Below are 27,252 nucleotides of genomic sequence, written 5' to 3' on the forward strand. Positions count from 1 at the left end.
TCCTGCCCTGCTGTGTGAACTATTTAAACCCTTTATTTCTTTCTATGAATCGATAGAAGAAATGGTGGTATGTTTTTGAGTGTACTGTACATCACTGCCTCTCTACATATTGTCACTCTTGAGCTAAACACCGAAGTGATAGATTCTTCTAGGAATACTTGGTTTCTAAAGTTCAGTATACAAATTTCAAACTAGAAGAATTTGGGGGTTTAATTACTTAAATATATATTAACATTTTAAAAGGGGAAAAAAACTTGTAGAACTTTTGCTTAAGATCAGAATTTGTCTCATAAATTATGGCACATTATTATTCTTTTATAAGCCTACTACAGATATAAATGTTAGCATATCTGAAATGGATACACGTATGAAGTCAAATCATATTGAAAACATTTTAAAACAGTTTCAAATTATAAAATATTTTTATATGCTCCTACCTTTCATTTTTTTCTGAAGCACCAAGTTTTGATACATCCGCACTCTTGCTGCCTATCTTTTTTTTTCTTTCTCTCTTTTTTCTACTGAGCAGTTCATCCTGAATGTGGAAAGAATTATGGTTACAGGTTATCATTAACACGTACTCTTCAAATGTTATCAAGAGTCTTCTGCGAAGGGTAAACATTATAGAGGAACATTTATGCAAATATATGTAAGGGCCAACATGATTAAGTAAAATCATCAATCTCTAACAATAACTGTTGCCATGGTATCCAGTCCTGAAACACACATGAAGTTCAGCACTGTCACTCATGTGTATCTCCATAGCAATCAAAGTTTTCTAAGAAGAGAAAGCATTCAACTTACTTTTTCTCATTCATCCAACTTTAATAATGTCACTTCAAAAAGAATGAGTAAACAGATGGTAATTCATGAATACTGATATGTTTATCTTTAGCATATAAATAAAAATCCATAGCAGAATAAACTATGTAGTAGTATATTAGATGAAAAAAAGGTAATAATTTTTTAACCAACTGATCTCTGAAATTGCAAAATTATACTCATTTCAACTCTCACTTAAAACTTTGAACGTAAACATTCTTTACATAAGGGCCTGTAAAACAAAAATTTCTAAAACCATCTTTACAGAAAAAATATTTCCATTTGGAAAGTAATAATTAAGAAAACATGGCTCTACCTTCTACTTTTCAGCTAGATATTGGGGCCTTCACAAAATTTTATAACAAACTCAAATGCCACATTTTTAAAAAGAATTTGTTTTTCTTATGTCATGGGTTCTTCTTGACTTAGAAACATATCAAACTCTAAATACTGAGTACAAAACTACTAGAATGTGGAGCATATATAGAAAAATGGAAATTTTCATCAGTTGAAAAATAAATGTCTGAAATTCCATATAAAATTAAGGAGGCTAGATCGTTTGATTTATTACCAATACTTACCAGTTGTTTTTCCAGGTAGATTGACCAAACCACAGCATAATGACCCACTGTGAGAATAATGAACAAGAGTAATGCCAGCTCAGCATTGCTCATTTTTCTCACCCGCCTGTAGTAGAATACAGGCTGTCGCCAATCTGGAAGTCCATTGATCAGAACATCATCATACCTACAATAGCAAATATAACAGTTTTTCACGGGAAGTTTAAAATAAAAACAAAACACTTTATTCGTACCTCCATTTAAAAAGAGGAAAGAGAAAAGAAGTTTTCCAAAATAGATAACATTTATGTAGATTATCAGCATTATAATGGCCTATAAATCGAAAACACTGTCTGTAGGTCCTGTCACAGACAACCTTCTAAAAGGTACACAGTAATATACTGTGGATACCAGATCCTGTGTTTTTATAGCACCCCAATGACGTGACTCCTGGAATGACACCTAAACTAAAGGAGTCACATAGTTTACCGCTCTGTCACAGTCTGCAGTCAAGATCCCACCACAGAAGTCAGCAACAAAAGGATCTCAAAGGGAGAAAAATCAAGATTAGAGCTCTATTTGCTACCACGAATTAGATATTAATTGAATCAAATTCAGGATAAATTTTCTAGTCAGTGCTTTTATTTCCACCCCTCTACTATGCTTCAAGGTTGAAATATATTTATACATATTATTTTATTGAAGCATCTTAATGATGTAAAAGCCTGTAAAATGAGTACCTTTTAATTCTGTATTGCTCACATTTGTTTAGAAAACAAAAATTCCCAAATTAGAAAGAGATATTGAAACAACCAATGTTTATGTCAAATTTCTCAATAAAACTGTTTATTTGTAAACATTTAAGTAGCAATTTCCTCATTTTTGGCTTTGCTGGAAGGGAAGAACATAATACATAAAAGCTTTCCTAGTAATGCATTTTAAATCAGCTTTCTTGAGAGTAAAATGTCAACGGAATTTAAATTTACCTGTCAGACAGTTACTGAGGCAAATATTTTTATGGTTAAAAATCAGGACTAACCTTTATGATTGTAAAACTCAAAATGGTCACACACAAACACTGTATGTTCAAAACATACAACCTGTTAATCTTAATTGAACACAACTCATTAAATATTCTAATCACACTATTTCTAGAATTGAATCTTCACTGAAAGGCCTAATTTGGTGCAACACATTGACCAAAATATTTTAATTAAAAATATTCTGAGTTAGTTGCAGGCCTAATTACAGGAATAGAAATAGGGCCTATATTGTCAGGCAGGTCAGTAGAACTCAGTAGTAGGTTTTTCTCAAGTAAATTGACCGATCTAGGAATAATAGCGCAGCTGCTAAACTGCCAGTCTTGACATGTAAATCAATTTAAATGCAACAACTGCAGTAGCTACTTTGATAGTTATTAAATTGATACCTTGGAGATATGCTAAAAAAAATAAAGCAGAAGATTTATTACAAGCAACTGCTTTTTTCAGTAGAAAATATTGGTTATATATTCAAAATACATTTTATTAACAAATCTAGAAAACCTGTCTTTTGGATCCACTTAGATTATTAATAATACTGGCAGATCAGAATAACCAATGTTCAGAGCAAAGGACATTAATTAGTACTAAACTCTTAAACGGCAATTGTGTAGTGTACAAGAGTCTACAAATTAAAATATGGTTGCGTAGTAGCTGGACCAGACAAAATCTGATGTTAAAGATTCTCCTTTTTCAATATTGATAGCAATTCTTGAACATTAATATCAAGATATAATAATATGATTTTCTCAAAAGCTATCATTCCTGTCTTCAAAAATTTATGTTTAAATCTTTGTAAAAACTGACTCATTTTAAATTAGAAGTGGATTGGGAAAAAGGTTTCAAGTGCTATAACACAAGATTACAACATTTGAATGAAGTCCAATGAATGTCAAGTCCTGAAGTTATTCTAAATCTACATTCACTTCAGATTTGTTGAGGGAAATAAAAGGTGAATATAAAAATCATTATTTTTAGCTAATCTCTCCGATGAAATAACTTCACGTAAAAAGTGTAGTTATTAATAAAGAACATTTAAGAAAGTGGCAACAATTCTCTAAGAGCATTATTAAGTACTGAATTTGTTTTAGATCTAAACTGTATTGGAAGAAAACACATCTGAACTCATAGCTATGACTCTCATACCAAATATTTTATCACCATCATTGTTGAAATGCTATGTATCTGTTAATAGCTACCATTTTCTGCCCCACATATAAATTATATTTAGTGCACAGCCAAATTCAAGATAGCAAAACCTCATGCCCTGAACACATTAAACAGAACTAGATATTTACTAGGCTATGTCTGCCACTCGAAACAACAGTCTCCAGGGATTAAGCTTAGAATCAATGCTCTATTGATTTTACTATCAATGAACATTATGGCTCACACAACTGGCCATTTTAAGGGAAGATAGCTTCTATTATAGTTCACTTTTTAAAATATATGCTGTTAAAAGATAAATCACTGCTTTCCTGAAACACTGAAAAAATAAAGATATTTCTTAAAATATACACAGATACTATATTCATAAGTAATTTTTAAAAAATGTTATGTTGACAACACATAAAACTTAAAATATCACTGTTATGCTTTTTCTATATTTAACACATAACACTGTTAAAATGTTCTGTAACTGAGCTCATACAAACTGCTCTTAACAATTTGTTAAAACCAGATTAAGAATGCACACACGCATGAATATTATAAGACACAAAAGTAAATCTCTATGATAAAAATATACCTAATGCAAAAAATGATATGGAACTATAAAGGTATTATCTTGGAAATTAAAACATTAATTGATCAATTCCACACATCCAATGTATGACCTAATATATGTTTACTTTGATGTTCTTAAAATGTACACGAACATAAAATAATGGTTACATAATCATGAGTGAGTTCCATTCCATAATCTGCAATTCATCAAACATTTTTAGCCTAATATAAACATTGGAAGGCAAATAAATCTAAAATGTATATACTACCAACAGAAAAAATTATGTAAATTTAAAATACTAGTATATTTTGAAATATAAAATAGTAACTATGAAACTAAAATAGAATATGTGTATATTATGAAAACAAATATTTAAATAATTCTAGCATTTGCCTAAATTGTGAATTTCCCATCATGCAAAGTTTGAATTTTTAGCTTAAAGCAATAATAACAACATCCATTATTAGGTCACATTTTGAAACTTAGAGTAAAAATAAATTGTACAAAGAACATAAACAGGAAACAACTGTAAATTAATTGATCTTACTCTCCTTTATAAAATACATATATATGCTAAAACATGTGGTACACAGCACTTTATAGACTGTATATAATAGGTGTCATATCTCCTAAATAGGGAAGGTACTAAGATAGATTCCTTATTCTCAGGTTTATTTTTATTCAAACACACCTGTAATCAAGTTTATGATAACTAGGTAATGGATTTGTAAAAGTTTAGCAGATTAAGGCTGAAATAACTATATTTTTCATTGGATTTGTAAATAAAACATGATTTTATTTAGTAAACTGAAAAAAGACATTCAACTGTTATGAATACAGTGCCATAAAATAGAGGAAAAAAAAAACCCAAAAAACAAATTTAAAGTTGCGCAATTGAGTTAGCAAAAGAATACTGGTTAAAAATTTATAATAGAATCTAAACAAAAGTAAATGTGCTAATATTACTAAAGCACAATCTAGTGCATATATGCAATGATTGGTATCTACTTATCCTTTATTTCAGCTAACACTCATGGCACTTGTTTAGAAATTTATGTCAGAACATAGCTGAGCTGCTATTCCCCAAAATAAGCTAGTTATTTACAGAGTTTAGAAAAGGCTGCTATGCTATGTTTCCTTACACTAACCAGGAAAACTTGTTATTTTCATGCTATAGCCTATGCCTTTGGGAAGAACGAAGGCTTAAAAGTTTATTCACAATTGCACTCTCAGGAATCCACCCAAAAGAAATGAAAAACATCTGTTCATGCAAAGACTTGAATGTGAATATTCATAGCAGCATTGTTCATCAAAGCCAAAAAGTGGAAACAACCTAACTGTCTATCAGTTGGTAAATGGAGAAACAAAACTGGTATATGGAATACTATTCAGCAATAAAGAAGAATGAACTACTGGTACATGCTACAGTATGAATGTACCTCAGAAACATTACAATAATAGAAAGAAGCAAATGCAAAAGACTATACATTACATGATTTCATTAATATGAAATGTCTGGAAAAGATGGATTTATAGACACAGAAAAGAGATGAGTAATTGCCTGGGGCCAGGGTCAGAGTGGAGATTGCTTGCAAATGGGCTTAAGGGAATATTTTGAAGTGATGGAAACATTCTAAAACTAGATTGGTTAGCACAACTCTGTAATTTTACTAAAAATCACTGAATTGTACACTTAAAAAGGTGACTTTTATGGTATGCAAATTATACCTTAAAAAGGCTGTTTAAAAAATAATATAAAATTTGCTTTTTCCTTAAAAAAATAAAAATAAAAAGGTTATCCAGTTTGCTATTTTATCTATTTAACTGCTATTCCCCTTTCTACCAAAATTTAAAAGAATGCACTTGATTTCAGTGAAAACAATTATTTGTAAGGGAAATAAATGGGAAAATATGTCTACGACAATTTTCCAAACTGCAAATTCCTGGAAGGTTACTTGCACATTGAAAAGCACTGATTTAATGAATATTTATAATAAATAATTGTGATCCCAAAGAGCATTTTTTAATACCAGTATGAGATAATCTTCTTTTAGAAGATAAAACTATGCTCTTCTCCCCCCCCAAAGGATTTATATAAACACCAGGTAATTGTCTGTAGAAGTGCACTTCTCCCCTATGTTTAAAGGCTCCTAGGTCACCTGGCCTCAGGCGCAGACTTTAGAGGAGTGATCCTCTGCTTGATTAGTTAAGACTTTTGCCTCAAGGAAAACCAGTTACCAAAGTTACTTGTGCCTCAAGGGGTCTAAATACTACAGCTGTTTGTGTAACTGCCACTTCCATTTTTCCTACTAACACTCTGAAATAAATGCAAAGGAAACTAATCCTAAAAAGAAAATGTTAGATGAGTCTATGTTAATGAAGAAACAATTTATACCTAAGAAGTGATTTGTTCTGAAAAGATATAAATAATTCCAATGATTGAAAAATTGTTTCAAAGTTTACTGACTTTTAAGGTAACAACAAACAAAAAGACAAAATCTGATACAAAGACGTAGGGAGACTAAATAAAGCTATCTTTACAGACACATTCTTGATGTGTGAACAAAACTAGGGACTCAGTGAGAGAAACCAACTAGAAAATGCAGAGAATGACCAACACTTCTTTCAACACACTTCTAGGATTCTTTCAACACTATGGATTATCTCAAACTAGAGGAATGTCTGCTTTGGTATCTGGACCAATGCCAGCCCTTGTTATAAAGCAAAGAACACTTCAAGAGACTATCCTGACTCCTTGCTTTGCAATCTGACAAACTGAGGTATTCAAATTAAAGAGTTAAGACAAGAACCAGGAGTGGTAGCTAACATTTCAGGACATAGCATAATTCCAGATAACACATTTGAAGAAAGATTCAGAATGTCACATAGCATAATTCTGGGGCTGTCTTTAATACATATTAGCTCCCATAGAGAGATATAGATATTTAAGGCTGGCTTTAGCCTAAAATCTCAAATATCCAACCAGTATTGTTTAAAAAAAAAAAAGACTACTCTAGACCAGCCTAGAATAGAAAATATCAGTCTGTTTCACATACAATAAGAAGGTGTTCAGTGAAATTTTTGGTTTCATTGTGTATGTGTGTCTGTCCTGAGGCATGAAGCAAAACGCATTTTCTTACTGTGGGTCTGACTTAACATTTTGAAGCCCACTGCAGTAGTGCCTACATTCCACACATTCTGAAGCAGTAGAGGAAAGGGCCTCTCTGCAATCTCTTAAGTCACTGCACTATAAACCACGGTATAAATACATTACTACTCCTCTGAAAGGGGCACTGAGAAGATTCAGAGGGAGGGGGCTACCTCCACTTTCAAGTTTAACCCTAAACACAGAATCACGGGAGCAGAGTAAGGGAAGGGAAGGAGGCAAAAGAAACAGGAGAAAGAAGCAAATATTTTCCTTCCACTCTTATCTTCTAGACTTATACAAGTCTGTTCTCTCACAAATTGGGTTTATTATTTTGAGAGTGAGGAAACATCAAGAAATCGTAAGAACTTGAATATCACAAAATACCTAATTCCAAAACATTTAAGGAATAGAAAAAAAAAAAAAAAAAAGAGCAGCAAGCACAGATAGGAGCTATTACAGACATATCAAAATGCATGGGCATTTGTTTGAAGTCAAGTGGTATTTGTATTTCCCAGGGCAGACACTCATGTTAAAAATCTTATTTAATGGAGCCACGTCTTGCTAGTGTTATGACTCATGATCCTGAAGTCTATAAGTATTGAATCAACCCAGTGAACATTGTCAAAAGAAATTAACATCGCATTTCTTGGAAGGAACAAAAATAAAATAAGAATTTATAATAAATAAAATGTTTAATGAGACAATTCTTTCCTTTATAAATGGAGACATCAAACTATAACATCTTAATTCAAAAGCAGAAATGAACACTCACCTCTGCCTTCGTTCATCATCCTTTAAAACTTCATAAATGGCCACCAACTAAAACAGAAGCATTACTTTAAAATAAAAACACTCTCAATTACAAGAAATCACTTAGGAAGGTGAATGCATTACAACGCAAATGCGAAAACCCTATGTGCTCATACACACAATGAACAGATAAAATCTTAATTATAAGTAACATTTTGTGTTTTTAGTAGGACCGTAAGGGTTAAAAAACGCTTGATATCAAAACAAATCTTTGTGAAAGGTGCAAAAATAATAATTATCTTAAAATGTACTTTTTAAAAGCAAAAGCTGTAATTTAGACCAAAAAAATATGACAACTATGACCCTCCAAAAACTTAAGAGATTCTAACATAAAGTGTTGATAAAAACATATTTTGTAAAAAATTGAATAAACATATATACATTATATTTCCAAACCACTACCTCATTTTCAAATGGAAATATTCTACATATAAGTTACTATTTCCACTATAAACATTTATTTATAAATTTGTCACAAAATATATGTAATAACAGCATAGTTCACTTACTTGTCTAAATTGAGTTTCTGCATTCTCATCTTTATTCTTGTCTGGATGCAAAGTTAGTGAAAGCTTACGATATGCTTTTCTAATGTCTGCAGATGAAGCATCCTGGAGGTGGGGGTGGGGAGGGGAAAAACACAAAGCAAACTTTGTCAGAAAAAGAAATTCCCAGAACCTTGTTAAGATCTGAGAAGACAGCCAACCAAGTGCAGGACCCCAGGCAATGTAATTTGAGCAATCAGTCTAACAACCAGGCTATGCAACCAGCCTGACCCACATGACTGAACAATTATTCAATCTAATTTGGCTCTCCTCTTAACTTTTCATTACCATACAGTCATTTAAAGAAGACAGTATTTGGCAAAACTTTTAAAACACTTGCCTTCCTAAAATTAACCAATAAATCTTTTTCAGTAATTAAGAGATCAAAAAGAAACAAATTAAAAATTAATACATCTGTGTGCCTTCAAAGAAGGTCTTTATTTATTTGAGAATCTTAAAGCCAATTTCTGAATTCCAGGCTTACCATATGTGGTTTCTCCATTGTTATTTATACTGAATTTACCATCCAGCAACAGCCTATGGAATCCCAATTTCCCATGTCAGAAAGTATGCCTATTTGAAGGTAGTTAAATTTGCATTTATTCAAAATAATTATAATTAGAAATAGTTATATATAGTGTACTTAACTTTTTTTTAGTACTTTAAAGGGTATTTTCAATGGTGTCCAGTTTCCTCAGTCTGGTTTACAGAAATCGATTTGCCCATTATTTATGTTTTACTAATACAGTTTAAATATATTTAAAAGGTCACTATAGTTCAGTAAGAGTACTTCACATTAAGTGGATGTTAAAATTAAATTTTATGTAATCCTGTGTGCACAGGTAAACTGAGAGAACATCATTTTACATGGCCAGTATAAAATAAATGACAATAGCAGAGAACACAGCGTCAAGTTGGATTTAAAACTTTATTTCCACTAAATTTAAAAGTTATTCCAATAACTAACATATTCATGGTGGGGCAAAATGATAGTAACGTTGCTTATTAAATTTTATTCTTATTTTATAGCTGAATATTTGTCCAATTAATTCCTAAAACCACTTTACTAAAAAGTTCAAATGACTAAAAAACTGAACCAAAACAAAAACCTGTGCCCTGTGACTGAATAACTGTTAAAGAAATAGAGTTGGAGACAGGCAAAGTGAGACTATAATTAGTCTGTCAAGCTTTCCTTTATAAGCCATTTTCATTACCAATTTTCTGGGGCTTACTGCTTCAGGCTATCACTCTACTTAAAACTTTAGGTGTGAATATTTTTGTGACTTGTGGAGGGCTGAGGAGCTATAAAATTGGCAGAGTAAGTTTTGTAGATAATATGGTTATAGTTTTCATTCTAATTTGCTTTATAGAATTGATGTGTTCCCTACCTTAAATGGTAGGTAACATATGGTAGAAAAGGATGATTATTCACTGAAAATCTGTGATGAAGATTTTGTTGAGCAAAGAGGTCAAGTGTCAAATGAACAATGATTCTCTAATTGGGATTTTAAGTTTAGATTTTATTAAAGTGGGACTACGTCATAGAGAAAACTATTCCAAAAGTAGATTTCTTACATAGTAAGAGCTTATGCATTTTCTTGTGTTACAAAATTAATACATGCTCATTATAGAACATCTATGACTTACTTAAAAATAAAAATGACTAATAGTCACCCAAGGCATTTCCTCCTTCCAGTCTTGCCATGCTGACCCCAATCCTCCATTTTTCTGCCACAGTATGTACCCTAAAAGTAAATGTGGCCAGATAGCTCTCCTATTTCAAACCCTTCAGTAGCTCCCAAGTGCTTCATCATCTGTCTTTTCCAATCTTTTTAGCTTTATCTTCCACCATCTCGGTCCATCCTCCTGGTCCCCAAAATCACTCCATGTTGGAATGCAGTTCCCCCAACTCATGTTTTTGCTTTGCACACAGCTGTATATACTGACAGTTCTCTCTTGACTAATGAACTGATCTCTCGGGGCTGGCCTGGTGGTGCAGCAGTTAAGTGCGTGTGCTCTGCTTCGGCAGCCCAGGGTTTGCATGTTCGGATCCCTGGCACGCACCGATGCACCGCTTGTCAAGCCATGCTGTGGCGGCGTCACACATAAAGTAGAGGAAGATGAGCACAGATGTTCGCCCAGGGCCGATCTTCCTCAGCAAAAAAAAAGAGGAGGATTGGCATTGGATGTTAGCTCAGGGCTAATCTTCCTCACCAAAAAAAAAAAAAAAGAAAGAAAAAAAAGGAACTGATCTTTCAGGCTACACACAAATATTGCCTATTTTCCTCTTCAGAACCTGCCTGGTAGGGTTATTTCATCAATAAGCTCCAGCCTAAGTGGGCAGAGATGAAAAACGTGGAGATTTCCCTATCTAAAAAGACAGGCTCTAAATAAGTCATACTTCAAACTACCTTATATATGTATTTAATTTTAGTTAGTTACTTAATGAATCTTAACTTATTTTATCCTCATGACAAACCTATGAGTTAAGTACAGTTGTCATCAGGCCCATTTTACTGATGGTAAGTGAGGCAGGGAGAGGTTAAGCAACTTGCTCAAGTTCATATTGCTGGTAAATAGACAAAAATAGAATTCAAATCCAGAAAATGTTGTGTCAGAATCAGAGCTTTCCTTGTTGGCTCTCTAGATTCAGTTAGTAGATTTGGGCTGAGTCACTTCACAAGGGGCTACAGCTTTGGGAAGACAGTGAGAACAATTGTTACATTCTTATTGATCAGATAAACTATATGGAACATGTCCACATAACTACAATGTGACTATGGTCAACTGTAGTTTTAAAGGTAAAGACCCTGATATGTGTGGGCTTTTCTAACACATTTTACATCACATTTCTACTAGACACCTGAATGTTAGAACATTCATCTCCCATACTCAGTGGATTAGACCTTTTATCTCTCTGGCTTGCAGAGAAAAATTTTTGATATGGCTGTGGGTGAACTGCCATCTTTAACGCTGTCAACATCAGGAGATATACTGAGTTCATTTGCCACAATTCTTTTCCTTCTAAATGTAATATGGTTCTTTGGCAAGCTGGAGATGAATTATCTTACACTTGGATGACCTCTGTAAATAAGAGACATATGGTCATTCTTAAAAAAAAAAAAAAAAAAAAAAACCAAAGAAAAACCTATGAAAGTAATATATGTTTGTCAAAATTGAAACAATGTGATGAGATATCAGTGAAAACGGTAGAATAGGGAACTCCAAGGTCCTGTCCCTGCACAGAAACAGCAAGTAATCTGGCAAAAACTGTGAGAATCAACTTTATCTGAACTCTGGAAACTAGTCAAGGTTTACAGCAATCAGGCAAGCACTTAATAAGGGAAAAGGCAGCTGATTCTTAGTAAGGGTCTTGACGACACCAAACTGAGTTCTTGGTGTGGGTTCCTGGTGCTGGAGGAAGCAGAGCAGACCTTGTTCTCAAAGAACTGTGGTTGTTTGTTTTGGCCTGTCTGTTGGTTCTCTGATAGATTGTTAAAGTGCTTACCTCTATTTTACCAAACTCAGGAATCTCTCAGGGCAGAAAGGCAACTACCCAGGCCATTTGTCAAAAACATTCAAAGGCAAATTTATTAGCTGGTGCCACATGCAGCAAGGGATAGCAGCTGGGGCATAAAATAGACACATGAAAAAGCTTGGAAGGAAAGACTGGGAGTGAGATGCTTTGGGAATATAGGCTTTGAAAAGTCCCCATATTACTTGGCCATGTGCATGCCCAAGGTGAAGTACATATTCAGAGAGACCCGAGAAGGCCCTAAATTCTCACCTCTGACTGATCTTCAGGCTCTGCACAAGCAGAAAGTAAAGGCTAAGGAAAAACTGCCTGAGTATTGAAGGAATGCCTCAACACAGACACAGAACCTACTGGCAAAGACTGAGAGTTGTTTTTTTTTTCTGGTTCCAAGCTTTTAAGGAAATCTCTGCCAAATCATTAGCTGACCACTAGGCTAATCAGAGACTTCGGTGACCACACATGGCAAAGAATACACACTTTACAAAATCAGTTCAGAAAAGTCACTAGGCAAACAAACAACACTAATCACAAGCAGTAAAAAACAAACAAACAAAAACCCTGGGGAGGTGGGAGAATCTGATTACCACAATAGATATTCAAAATGTCCAGTATTCACGAAAAATTACAAAGCATGCAAAGAAACAAGAAAGTATGGCCCACACATGGAAAACATAAATTAATACAAATTGTCTCTGAGGAAGCCCAGACATAGGACTTACTAGACAAAGACTTTAAATCAACTATTTTAAAATATGCTCAAGAGCACATACAAAGAACTAAAGGAAAGTATGAGAATGATGTCTCACCAAATAGAGAATATCAATAAAGAGACAGAAATCTTAAAAAGGAACCAAAGAGAAATTCTGGACTTGAAAAATACAATAACTGAAGTAAAAAATTCACTAGGGGGCTCTAAAGCAGATTTGAGCAGGCAGAAGAAAGAACCAATTAACTTGAAGATAGGTCAATATGAGGAGCACAAAAAAGAACGAAGAAAAATGAACAGAGCCTAAGAGACCTGTGGGACACCATCAAGAGTATCAACTTACACATAATGAGAACCCACGAAGGAGAAGAGAAGAAGTGGCAGAAAAAATATTTGAAGAAAAAATGGCTGAAAATTTCCAAAATTTGATGAAAGACAAATCTACACATCCAAGAATCTCAACAAATCCTAAGTAGGATAAACTTAAAGAGGTCCACATCTAGAAGCATTATAATCAAATTACTGAAAGATAAAGACAAAGACAAAGAGAGAGAATCCTGAAAGCAGCAAGAGAGAAGCGACTTGTCATGTACAAAGGATTCTCAATAATGTTAACCCTAATTTCTCATCAGAAACCATGGAGGCCAGAAGGTAGTGGAATGACATATTCAAAGTGCCAAAAACAATAAATTGTCAACCAAGAATTCTATATCTAGCAAACTATCTCTCAAAAATGAAAGAGAAATTAAAACATTCCAATTAAACAAAAACTGAGCATTCATTGCTAGTAGACTTGCTCTATGAGAAATGCTACAGGGAGTCATTCAGGCCGAAAGAAAAAAATACTAGACAGTAACTCAAATCCACATGAAGAAACAAAGAACACTGTTAAAGATACCATATAGATAGATATAAGGCAATATTAATGTATATTTGGTTAGTAACTTCAGTTTTTTCCTACACGATTTAAAAGACAACTACAAAAAGCAATAATTATAAATCTATGTTTTAAATAAAACATAATATAAGTCTATGTTTATGGGCATACATGGATATAGATGTAATCTGTGACAATAACTACATAAGTAAGGTAGAACAGAGCTATATAGGAGCAAAATTTTTTATATGACAAACTAAACTGGCATTAATTCAAACTAGACTGCTATAAATTAAGACGTTAATTGTAATCCCCAGGGCAAACACTAAGAATATAAAGATCTATAGTAAAAGAAATGAAAGCAGATCAAATGCTACACTAGAAAAAAAAAATCTATCTAACACAAAAGAAGGCAGTAAAGAAGGAGTTCAGGAACAAAGAAGATATAAAACATACAGAAAGCACACAGCCAAGTGGCAAAAGCAAGTTCATCCTTATCAGTAATTATATCAGTAACAATTATAAACATATATGCACCTAACAACAGAGCCCCAAAATATATGAAGGAAAGACTTAACAGAATTGAAGGGAGAAATAGACCATTTGTACAGTAATGGTTGGAAACTTCAATACCCCACTTTCAATAATGACTAGAGAAATTAGATAGGAAATTAGCAAGGAAATAGGAGACTCAAACAACAGTGTAAACCAAATAAACCTGCCTAACAGACATCTGTAGAACATTCCACGCAATAAGAGCAGAATACATATGGAACATTCTCCAGAATAGACCATATGTTAGGCTGTGATATATGTCTCAATAAATTTTAAAAGATCGAAATCATACAAATTATCTTCTCTGACCACAATGGAGTGAAATTAGAAGTCAATGACAGAGAAAATTTGGAAAATTCACAAATAGGTGGAAAATAAAAAACACACTTGTAAACAACCAATGAGTCAAAAAAGAAATAAACAAAATTAGAAAATACTTTGATATGAATGAAAAGTGCCATTATGTTGTCTCCCTATAGATAATTGTGTACCTGTTAGAAGACCATGCTCAGTAACAGGCCAAAAATTTTTCTCTAAAAGAGTAAAACTGAAAAAATCAGTTTCCATTGATGTTTAGACTGAGACTGAAACAGGAAAGGTCATGAAATTTCAGAAACATATCATTTCCTTTTGGAGTCATGCATTCTGGAAGGTTTTAATTCATTAATGTTAACAGTTAACTATAACTATTTTTCTAACTTAAGATGATTAAGGATTAAGGGAGAACTAAATTAAATCACAATGTTCAGTTTTTTAAAAAGTCAAAAAGAAATCACTAGGGAAATTAGAAAGTACCCTGATTTGAATGAAAACAAAAACACAACATACCAAAACTTAGGATGCAGTAAAAGCAGTGCTCAGAAGGAATTTTATAGCTATAAATGATGACCAAAAAAAAAAAAAAAAACACCCAACCTAACCTTCTACCTTAAGGAACTAGAAAAAGAATAGCAAACTAAACCTAAAGCAAGTAGAAGAAAAGAAATAATAAAGATTAGAGCAGAGATTAATGACTAGAGAATAGAAAACAGAAAGAATCAGCAAAACCAAAAGTTGGTTCTCTGAAAATATCAACATAATTGACAAACCTATACTTGAGTAAGAAAGAGAAAGAGAGAGTTCAAATTACTAAAATCAGGAATGAAAGTGGAACATTAATATCAATCTTACAGAAATAAAAAACTATAAGAGAATACTATGAACCATTGTATGACAATTAGAAAACCCAGACGAAATAGACAAATTCCTATAAACACACAAACTGACTCATGAAAAAATAAAAAAACTGAACAGACCTATAACAAGAGACCGATCACTTAAAAACAAACAAAAACCCCAACTTCCAACAAAGAAAAGCCCCAAACCTCAAAACCAGATAATTTTACTAGTGAATTCTATCAAACATTTAACAAAATTACCAGTCTTCCTCAAACTCTTCTAAACAATAGAGGACAAAGGAATGCTTCCTAACTCATTCTATGGGGCCCTGATACCAAAGTCAGACAAAAACCACAAAAAAAGAAAACTATAGACCAACATCCCTTATGAATAGAGTTGCAAAATTCCTTGACAAATTTCTAGCAAACCAAATCCAGCAGCATATAAAAAAGGATTATAGGGGAGAGAAGTCAAGATGGCGGCATAGGCAGACTCTGAACTCACTCCCTCCCGTGGACACAGCCAATTTACAACTACTCGTGGAAAAATTACCCCTGAGACAGAACTGAAAACTGGATAAGAGGAACTCCTGCAACAAGGGACAATCCTAATTGAGGTGGAAGAGGCAGAAACTCCCCTCTGGAGAGGAAAAACACCACCTTCACAAGCCGCCAGCTTTACAGCCGCCCGGAAGCAGCCCACAGGTGCACAGCCCTCCCTGGAGGAGCGGCGCCCTGAGCCAGGGAGCGGCCCCGCTGTGGGCATTTTGTGGACTCAGCACAATTGAGACAAGCGGCATAATACCTGACTTTGCGTGCTACTAAAACATTGGGGAGCACCCCCAGAAAAGCTGGTTCACAAAGAAATTAAAACCAGCTCTTAGGGCCGGCCCTGAAGCTTAGTGGTTAAATGCACATGCTCAGCTACTGGTGGCCCGGGTTTGGATCCCGGGCGCGCACTGACGCACCGCTTCTCTGGCCATGCTGAGGCCTCGTCCCACATACAGCAATGAGAAGGATGTGCAACTATGACGTACAACTATCTACTGGGGCTTTGGGGGAAAAAAAGGAGGAGGATTGGCAATAGATGTTAGTTCAGAGCCGGTTTTCCTCAGCAAAAAGAGGAGGATTAGCATGGATGTTAGCTCAGGGCTGATCTTCCTCACAAAAACAAAAAAAAAACAAAAAAACCCAGCTCTTAAAGGGCCCATGCGCAAACTCACCCGTTTCAGAAAGCAACCTAAAATCACTAGAAAGAAAGGTGCACAGTGCTGTGGTGAAAAGAGACTCACCTAATAGGCTCTGAGTGCATTGCAGCCAGAGGTGAGACCTCTCCAGGGACTGGGACATTGGCGGCGGCCATTGTTGTGGCCTGGTGTGGGCGTGCTGACAGAGACACCATTGGAGTTCTCCCTGAGGCCTGCTAGCCCAGGGTCTGCCCCACCCACTAGAGCACCGATTTAATCCAGCTCAGCCAGGGCAGGCAGCCCACACTAGAGACTGGCCCCACCCAACAACAAGCCCTCAGGCAACTTGTGGGCCTGCATAGATTGGTGACTGGATTCTATGCAGCCTGGCAACTGAGCCCACTTCACTGGGGCAGGGCATGCACAAGGAGCGGGTGGAGAGCGTGGGGTGGTGGTGGAGTGTGTGGGGCTCCCGCTGTGGGGAGACTTGGTCCACTTCAGGAGGTCGAGGTGCGCACATGCAGCAGGACTGTGTTGACTGTGTGTGTGGACCTCTGGGTGGCGGGACTTGTCAGCTGCAGAAGACTTGTGCTTCTCAAAGACCCACATAGGAGGTTTGCCCCACCTTCCAAGCCTGAAACAGTTGGGTGCTCCCATGCCTGAGGCCAGCCCCACACAGCTGCAATCCTCAGAGAGCTGACAAGAGAACTAAAGGCTGGAGGCTTATAGCAATTGTAAGGCCCTGAGCCTAACAACCTGCCACGCTGGGGGCCTACTCACTTAAAAGAAATACTGCAACACAAATGTGGTATTAGAACTTGCAGCCAACTGTGCTGGGGCTCCCCACACCTGATAAAGAGACTGAAGGGCCCACAACAACTACAAGCAGCTGAGCATTACAACAGCTGGCCAGGGGCATAGCTCAGCCTTCCTGGGCACCTACAGGGAGAGGAAACATGCCACAACAGAAGGACACACGTAGTCCACACAGGGGTCACTCCTGGAACATTGAGAACTGAGGGATGCACACTGGAAGCCTACTAAGGCATAACTTACATAAGGTCACCTATCCAAGAGCAGGAGATGTAGCTGATCTACTTAATACACAGACACAAGCACAGGGAAGGAGGCAAAATGAGAAGGCAAAGGAATACATTCCAAGTAAGGGAACAGGACAAAACTCCAAAAAAGGAACTAAGTGAAACAGAAGTGAGCAACCTACCCAACAGAGAGTTCAAACAAAGAGTGTTAAGGATGCTCACTGATCTGGGGAGAAGAATAGATGAACTCAGTGAGAACGTCAACAAAGAAATGGAAGATATAAAAAAGAACCAATCAGAAATGAAGAATACAATACTGGAAATGAAAAATTCACTAGAGGGACTCAAAAGCAGAGTAGAGGATACAGAAGAACGGATCTGTGAGCTGGATGAAAGACTAGAATAAATTACCCAAGCTGAACAGGTAAAAGAAAAAAGAATTAAAAAGAGTGAGGACAGTCTAAGGGACCTCTGGGACAACATCAAGCACACTAACATCCGTGTTATAGGTGTCCCAGGAGGAGAAGAGCGAGACAAAGGGGCAGAGAATCTATTTGATGAAATAATAGATGAAAACTTCCCTAGCCTAAGGAAAGAAACAGACATCCCGGTACAGGAAGCACAGAGAGCACCAAACAAGATAAACCCAAAGAGGCCCACACTAAGACACATCATAATCAAAATGTCCAGAATTAAATATAAAAAGAGAATCCTAAAAGCCACAAGAGAAAGACAAGTTACATACAAAGGAAACCCCGTAAGGCTATCCGCTGACTTCTCAGCAGAAACCTTACAGGCTAGAGAGAGTGGCACGATATATTTAAAGTGCTAAAAGGAAAAAACTTACAGCTAAGAATACTCTACCCAGCAAGGTTATCATTCAAAATGGAAGGAGAGATCAAAAATTTCCCAGACAAGCAAAATTAAAGGAGTTTGTCACCAAGAAACCAGTGCTACAAGAAATGTTAAAGGGACTGATTTAAGGGGAAAAGAACAGACCACAAATAGGAAAAATTATCTATTTCTATGATAAGAGGGTCATGGATACAAATGCACCAAAAAGAGGTTAGACATGATATCAAAAACATAAAATGAGGGAGGAAGGGAGTTAAAGAGTAGAGCTTTCAGACAGAGGTCAAACTAAAGAGAGCATCAATTCTGTATAGAGGACTACTAAAACACTGAGAAAAAAAGTTAAAAAGTGACAGTAAGTACATAGTTATCAATAGCTACTTTAAATGTCAATGGACTAAATGCTCCAATTAAAAGGCACAGGGTGGCTGATTGGATAAAAAAACAAGACCCATATATATGCTGCATACAAGAGACACACTTCAGACCTAAAGACGCTCACAAACTGAAAGTGAAGGGATGGAAAAAGATACTCCACACAAATGGCGGTGAAAAGAAAGCTGGGGTAGCAATACTCATATCAGACAAAATAGACTTTAAAACAAAAACTGTAAAAAGAGACAAAGAAGGGCATTAGACAATGATCAAGGGAACAACCCAACAAGAGGATATAACACTTGTAAATATCTACGCACCCAATGTAGGAGCAGCTAAATATATAAAGCAATTACTAACAGACATAAAAAGAGAAATAGACAGTAACACAATAATAGTAGGGGATTTTTAACACTCCACTTACACCAACGGATAGATCATCCAAACAGAAGATCAATAAGGAAACATTGGCCTTAAATGACACTTGAACAGATGGACCTAGTAAATATATACAGAGCATTCAATTCAAAAACCGAAGAATACACGTTCTTTTCAAATGCACATGGAACTTTCTCCAGGATTGATCACATATTAGGCCACAAAACAAGTCTCCATAAATTTAAGAAGATTGAAATAATACCAAGCATCTTTTCTGACCACAATGTTATGAAACTAGAAATCAACTGTAGGAAGAAAATCAGAAAAGCCACAAATACGTGGAGATTAAACAAAATGCTACTGAACAACAATTGGGTCAATGAAGAAATCAAAGGAGAAATCAAAAAATACCTGGAGACAAACGAAAATGAAAATACGACATGCCAGAATTCATGGAATACAGCAAAAGCGGTTCTACGAGGGAAGTTTATAGCAATACAGGCCTATCTCAACAAACAAGAAAAATCTCAAATAAACAATCTAACAATGCACCTAAGGAACTGGAAAAAGAAGAACAAACAAAGCCCAAAATCAGTAGGAGAAGGGAAATAATAAAAATCAGAGCAGAAATAAATGAAATAGAGACTTAAAAAAAATAGAAAAAATTAATAAAACCAAGAGATGGTTCTTTGAAAAGATAAACAAAATTGACAAACCTTTAGCTAGACTCACCAGGAAAAAAAGACAGAAGGCTCAAATAAGTAAAATCAGAAATGAAAGACAAGAAATTAAAACAGACACCTCAGAAATACAAAATATTATAAGAGAATACTATGAAAAGCTATATGCCAACCAATTCGACAATCTGGAAGAAATGGATAAATTCTTAGAATCATACAACCTTCCAAAACTGGATCAAGAAGAAGTAAAGAATTTGAATAGACCAATCACCCGTAAGGAGATCAAAACAGTAATCAAAAATCTCCCCAAAAATAAAAGTCCAGGACCAGACGGCTTCCCTGGTGAATTCTACAAAACATTCAAAGAAGACTTAATACCTATCCTTCTCAAACTCTTCCAAAAAATTGAGGAGGGATGGAAGCTCCCTAACTCATTCTATGAAGCCAACATTACCCTGATACCAAAACCAGACAAGGACAACACAAAAAAAGAAAATTACAGGCCAATATCACTGATGAACATCGATGCAAAAATCATCAACAAAATACTAGCAAATCACATACAACAATACATTAAAAAGATTATACACCATGATCAAGTAGGATTTATTCCAGGTATACAGGGATGGTTCAACATTTGCAAATCAATCAACATAATACACCACATTAATAAAATGAAGAATAAAAATCACATGATAATCTCAACAGATGCAGAGAAAGTATCTGACAAGATACAGCATCCATTTATGATAAAAATTCTGAATAAAAAGGGGGTAGAAGGAAAGTACTTCAACATAATAAAGGCCATATATGACAAACCCACAGCTAATATCATCCTCAATGGTGAAAAACTGAAAGCTATTCCTCTAAGAACAGGAACCAGACAAGGATGCCCACTCTCACCACTCCTATTTAACATAGTACTAGAAGTCCTAGCCAGAGCAATCAGGCATGAAAAAGAAATTAAAGGGATCCAAACTGGAAAGGAAGAAGTGAAACTGTCACTATTTGCAGATGACGAGATTTTATATATAGAAACCCTAAAGAATCCACCAAAAAACTTTTAGAAGTAATAAACGAACACGGTAAAGTTGCAGGATACAAAATCAACATACAAAAATCAGTTGCATTTCTATACACTAACAATGAAGTAGCAGAAAGAGAAATTAAGAATACAATCCCATTTACAATTGCAACAAAAAGAATAAAATACCTAGGAATAAAATTAACCAAAGAGGTGAAAGATCTGTACACCAAAAACTATAAAACACTGCTGAAAGAAACTGAAGAAGACACAAAGAAATGGAAAGATATTTCATGCTCTTGGATTGGAAGAATTAACATAGTTAAGATGTCCATAGGGCCGGCCCTATGGCTTGGCGGTTAAGTGCGTGCGCTCTGCTGCTGGCGACCTGGGTTCGGATCCCGGGCGTGCACCGACACACCTCTCCTCCGGCCATGCTGAGGCCGCGTCCCACATACAGCAACTCGAAGGATGTGCGGCTGTGACATGCAGCTATCTACTGGGGCTTTGGGGGAAAAAAATAAAAAAAAAAAAAAAAAAAAAAAAAAAGATGTCCATACTTCCTAAAGCAATTTATAGATTCAATGCAATCCCTATCAAAGTTCCCACAACATTTTTCACAGAAATAGAACAAAGAATCCTAAAATTTATATGGAACAACAAAAGACCCTGAATAGCTAAAGGAGTCCTGAGAAAAAAGAACAAAGCTGGAGGTATCACACTCCCTGATTTCAAAATATACTACAAAGCTATAGTAATCAAAACAGCATGGTACTGGCACAAACACAGACACAAAGATCAATGGAATAGAATCGAAAGCCCAGAAATAAACCCACACATCTATGGACAGCTAATCTTTGACAAAGGAGCCAAGAACATACAATGGAGAAAAGAAAGTCTCTTCAACAAATGGTGTTGGGAAAACCGGACAGCCACATGCAAAAAAATGAAAGTAGACCCTTACCTTACACCATACACAAAAATTAACTCCAAATGGATTAAAGACTTGAATGTAAGACCTGAAACTATGAAACTTCTAGAAGAAAACACAGGCAGTACGCTCTTCGACATCGGTCTTAGCAACATATTTTCAAGCACCATGTCTGACAAAAGAAACAATAGAAAAAATAAACAAATGGGACTACATCAAACCAAAAAGCTTCTGCACAGCAAAGGAAACCATCAACAAAACAAAAAGACAACCTAACAATTGGGAGAAGATATTTGCAAACCATACCATCTGATAAGGGGTTAATCTCCAAAATACATAAAGAACTGATGCATTTCAACAACAAAAAAACTAACAACCCAATTAAAAAATAGGCAAAAGACCTGAACAGACATTTCTCCAAAGAAGATATGCAGATGGCCAACAGGCACATGAAAAGATGTTCAACATCATTAACTATCAGGGAAATGCAAATCAAAACTACAATGAGATATCACCTCACGCCTGTCAGAATGGCTATAATTAACAAGACAGGAAACAACATGTGTTGGAGAGGATGTGGAGAGAAGGGAACTCTCATACACTGCTGGTGGGAGTGCAAACTGGTGCAGCCACTATGGAAGGTGGTATGGAGATTCCTCAAAAAATTAAGGATAGAACTACCATATGATCCAGCTATTCCACTGCTAGGTATTTATCCAAAGAACTTGAAAACACCAATGCATAAAGATACACGCACCCTTGTGTTCACTGCAGCATTATTCACAATAGCCAAGACTTGGAAGCAACCTAAGTGCCCATCAAGGGACGAATGGATAAAGAAGATGTGGTATACATACACAATGGAATACTACTCAGCCATAAGAAACGATGAAATCCAGCCATTTGTGATAACATGGATGGACATCGAGGATATTATGCAAAGTGAAATAAGTCACAGGGAGAAGGTCAAATACCGTATGATCTCACTCATTAAGTAGTAGATAATAACAACAACAAACAAACACATAGAGACAGAGATTGGATTGGTGGTTACCAGAGGGAAGGGGGGAGGGAGGAGGGCGAAAGGGATAATGCGGCACATGTGTGTGGTGATGGGTTGTAAGTAGTATTTGGGTGGTGAACATGATGTAATCTATGCAGAAATAGAAGTATAATGATATACACCTGAAATTTATACAATGTTATAAACCAATGTTACTGCAATAAACAAAAAATTAAAAAAAAATAGTAATAAAAAAATAAACACAAAAAAAATAAAAAGGATTATACACTATGACCAAGTAAGATTTATCCCATGAATGCAAGGGTGGTTCAGTGTATGAAAATCAATGTAATACACCATATTAATAAAACAAAGGACAAAAACCATGTAATCATCTCAATTGATGCAGAAAAACTATATGATTCAATCCAACACCATTTGATAACAAAACACTAAACAAACTAGGACTAGAAGGGAACTTTCTCAAGTTGATAAAGGGCATCTATGAAAAACCCACAGCTAACGTCATACATAATGGTGAAAGTCTGAAATCTTTCCTGCTAAGATCGGTAATAAGAGAGAGATCTGCTCTCACTGCTTTTGTACTGGAAGTTCTAGCTTGAACAATTAGTCAAGAAAAAGAAATAAAAGGCACCCAAATTGGAATGGAAGAATCAGCATTATCTCTATTCACAGATGACAGGATCATACACATAGAAAATCCTAAAGCATCACAGGACAAGTATTAGGGCTAATAAATTCAACAAATTGTAGGATACAAGATCAACATTCAAAGATCAGTTGTATTTCTATACACTAACAATAAAAAAATCTGAAAGCAAAATTAAAGAAACAAATCCTTTACAATAGCATCAAAAAGAATAAAATATTTAAGAATAAGTTTAACAAAAGAAGTATAACATTTGTAAACTGAGAACTATACAACATTGTGGAAAGAAATGAAAAAAGATCTAAATAAATGGAGAGACATCCATGTTCATGGATTGGAAGACAATAATGTCAAGATGGCAACACTTCCCAAATTGATCTACAGATTCAATGCAATCCCTATCAAAATCCTACCTGGCATTTTGCAGAAATTTATATGCTTATCATAAAATTCATATGGAAATGCCAGGGACCCAGAACAGCTACAACACCTTGAAAACAAACAACAAAGAGGACTCACACTTACTGATTTCAAAACTTACTACAAAGCTACAGTCATCAAGACAGTGTGGTCATGGCATAAGGACAGACATAACTCAATGAACAATTCAGAGTCCAGCAATAAACCTATTCATCTAAGGTCAACTGATTTTCAACAAGGGTGCCAAGATCATTCAATGGGGAAAGAATACTGTTTTCAACAAATGACGCTGAGACACTTGATATCCACACTCAAAAAAATGAAGTTGGACCCTTATCTCACACTACATACAAAAATTAACTCAAAATGAATCCAAGTCCTAAATGTAAAAGCTAAAACTACAGGACTCTTAGAAGAAAACAAAGAGGTAAAACTGCATGACGTTGGATTCGCAATGGATTCTTAGCTGTGACATCAGGATAGGCAACAAAAGAAAAAAATCGACAAATTGTACTTAAAATTAAAAACTTCACAGCCACTGTGCAAAAGTTTGGTGGTTCCTTAAAAAAACAGACATAGAATTACCATATGACCCAGTTATTACACTCCTAGGTATTTACTGAAGAGAAGAAAACAGATGTTCAGACAAAAACTCGTACACAAATGTGCATAGTAGCACTATTCACAATAGCCAAAAAGTGAAAACAACCCAAATGTCCACCAACTGATGAATGGATAAACAAAATGTGGTATAGGTATATCTATACAATGAATATTATTCAGACATAAAAAGGAATGAAGTACTGATACATGCTGCAACATGAATGAATCTTGAAAACATTATGACAGGTGAAATGAGCCAGACACAAAAGCCATATATTGTATGATTCCATTTTAACTGTCCATTTGCCCTTTATGGACAAATCTATTGAGACAGAAAGCAAATCAGTGGCTCCCAGGGGCTGAGGGGAGGGAGGAATGGGAGTGACTGATTAATGTATATGGAGTTTCTTTTGGGGTGATGAAAGTATTCTGGAATCAGATAGTAGTGATGGCTACACAACATTGTGAATGTACTGGAAATCAATGAATTGTGAAATTTAAAATGGTTAAAATGGTGAATGTTATGTTTCACGAATTTTATCTCAATGTTTAAAAATTGAAACAAAAATGCAGAAATACTTTTATAGCATGCTATGTGCTAGGTACTATTCTAATCACTATCCATATATTAATTCACTTTATCCTCACAACCCTTTGTGATAGGTATTACTATTATCTCTATTTTAATGAGGAAACTGGGTATCAAACTCAGGCTAAGTAACCTGACCAGTGTTACACAGGTAGTAAGTGGTGGAATTTTCCTGCCAGAAATTTATTCTCACCTCCCATGCCAGCTCTTCTAGAATTAAAGACTATTTTCTGTATATCCTATGGCTGCTCCTTGATTACCTTCTAACATAAGTCATTCTCTATACATCAAAGTGGAGCCACTGATCTCTAGGAATCTCAAAAGCAGGATTAGTAATGATCCGATGCAGCTCGACCCAGAGATGTTTAAAATGTGTGGATGGCTCCCTGTGAAGCACTCTTCTGGAGACAGATATCTTAATCTAAATGAAAAACTTCTCACCTAATTTACTTATGAACAGACCAGGTAAGGCTAACTGTTTGATGTGGAACGAATCTCGGAAATTTTACTCATATTCTAAATTATATTAGAGTTAGCTCCTTTCCACTAACTACAATACTTAGGATGAAGATGGGTTTGAACATAACTAAGCCACTTACTAGCTCTTTGATTTTGGACAAACTACCTACTCTCTCTAAGTCTCAATTTTTCATCTCTAAAACGGGGATGATAATGCTACAACACTTAAAAGATGTTTAAATGAGATACATGTATATGATATGCTTATTACAGTATCTAGCATATAGTTAGTGCTGACTAAATGAAAATTATTATTATTATAATGTGTAGGCCAGAAAGTCACTATTTTGCCTTCATTTTAACACTTGGCAAATCTGACTTGCAGTTTATTTGGATTCATGCTTTAGACCATGAGGACTAGGGAACAGAAGGAAGTAAAACAGATTTGGAGGTTTCTTATTTATTGATTTGACAATATTTATTGAGTACCTACTACGTGCAAGCATGGGGGATACAGTGGTGAACAAAATACACACAATCTCTACCCTCAGACAGTTTTGCAAGGTAGCAGTCCTGAAACTCTGCCTTAGGTGACCCAACAGAGATTTCTTACTTTACATCGATGATAGGCAAACTTTTTCTAAAAAGGCCAGATAGTAAATATTTTACATTTTGTAGGCCAAAGAGTCTCTGTTGCAACTATTCAGTTCTGCCACTGTAGCGAGACAGCAGCTACAGACAATACATAAACAGGCGTGGCAGTGTGCCAATACAATTTTATTTTTAAAAACAGGTAGTGTCTGGTTTTGGCCCATGGACTGTAGTTTGCTGATCCCTGCTTTATATCAATGGATTGCCAATAATCTAAAACTCATTCTATTTACAGTGTCTCTGCAAATGTGAGACCCACCTTTTTTTAGGTTGGCCAAGTGGTAGAAAAATAACATGACCTATTAACAAAACCAAAAATCAGAAGACCTTATCCAGGATCTGACCAAAGCAAACTCTTAATAAAATTTCCTATTGCCTTGAAAAAAAAACTGGGGGCCCGACCGTGGCGTAGTGGCTAAGTGCACGTGCTCTGCTGCTGGCGGCCCGGGTTGGGATCCTGGGCGCGCACTGATGCACCCCTTGTCAGGCCATCCTGTAGTGGCGTCCCACATAAAGTGGAGGAAGATCCGCACAGATGTTAGCTCAGGCCAGTCTTCCTCAGCAAAAAACAAAGAGGAGGACTGGCACGGATGTTAGCTCAGGGCTGATCTTCCTCACACACACACACAAAAAAACCTCAAGGATATTAAATCCAACAGAAGAACATATATTTGGCTATCAGACTTAGTAAGACCATAGTTATCCAAACTATATATTTAGGCACATAGTTGAGGAACTTCAAACTCTGGTAGACATCTGGGAATCTTAATTTGTTTACTGTTACTACCCAACATCAACTGCCTCAAAACTAGTCATTCCATGGACTCTTTCTGACTAAGTCCTCAGGTCATTTTCACATCTAATATTACTGATTAAAAGCTCAAGCTAAACTCTTAATAATGACTCTGC

General features: G+C 35.6%; 1 protein-coding gene across 1 annotated transcript in view; it reads right to left on the reverse strand.

The window, feature by feature from the left end:
* Positions 1-27,252, reverse strand: part of DNAJC1 (DnaJ heat shock protein family (Hsp40) member C1) — a 227,861-nt gene that overhangs the window by 138,917 nt on the left and 61,692 nt on the right. The window contains exons 2-5 of the mRNA XM_058532553.1: positions 8,616-8,717; positions 8,069-8,115; positions 1,404-1,569; positions 438-535 (exon numbers count right to left, since the gene is read on the reverse strand). Coding sequence (XP_058388536.1) covers positions 438-535; positions 1,404-1,569; positions 8,069-8,115; positions 8,616-8,717 — 413 coding nt within the window. The remainder of the gene's footprint in view (positions 1-437; positions 536-1,403; positions 1,570-8,068; positions 8,116-8,615; positions 8,718-27,252) is intronic.

The sequence above is a fragment of the Diceros bicornis genome, chromosome 36, assembly GCF_020826845.1.
Source record: "Diceros bicornis minor isolate mBicDic1 chromosome 36, mDicBic1.mat.cur, whole genome shotgun sequence".
In the NCBI taxonomy this organism is placed as follows: domain Eukaryota; kingdom Metazoa; phylum Chordata; class Mammalia; order Perissodactyla; family Rhinocerotidae; genus Diceros; species Diceros bicornis.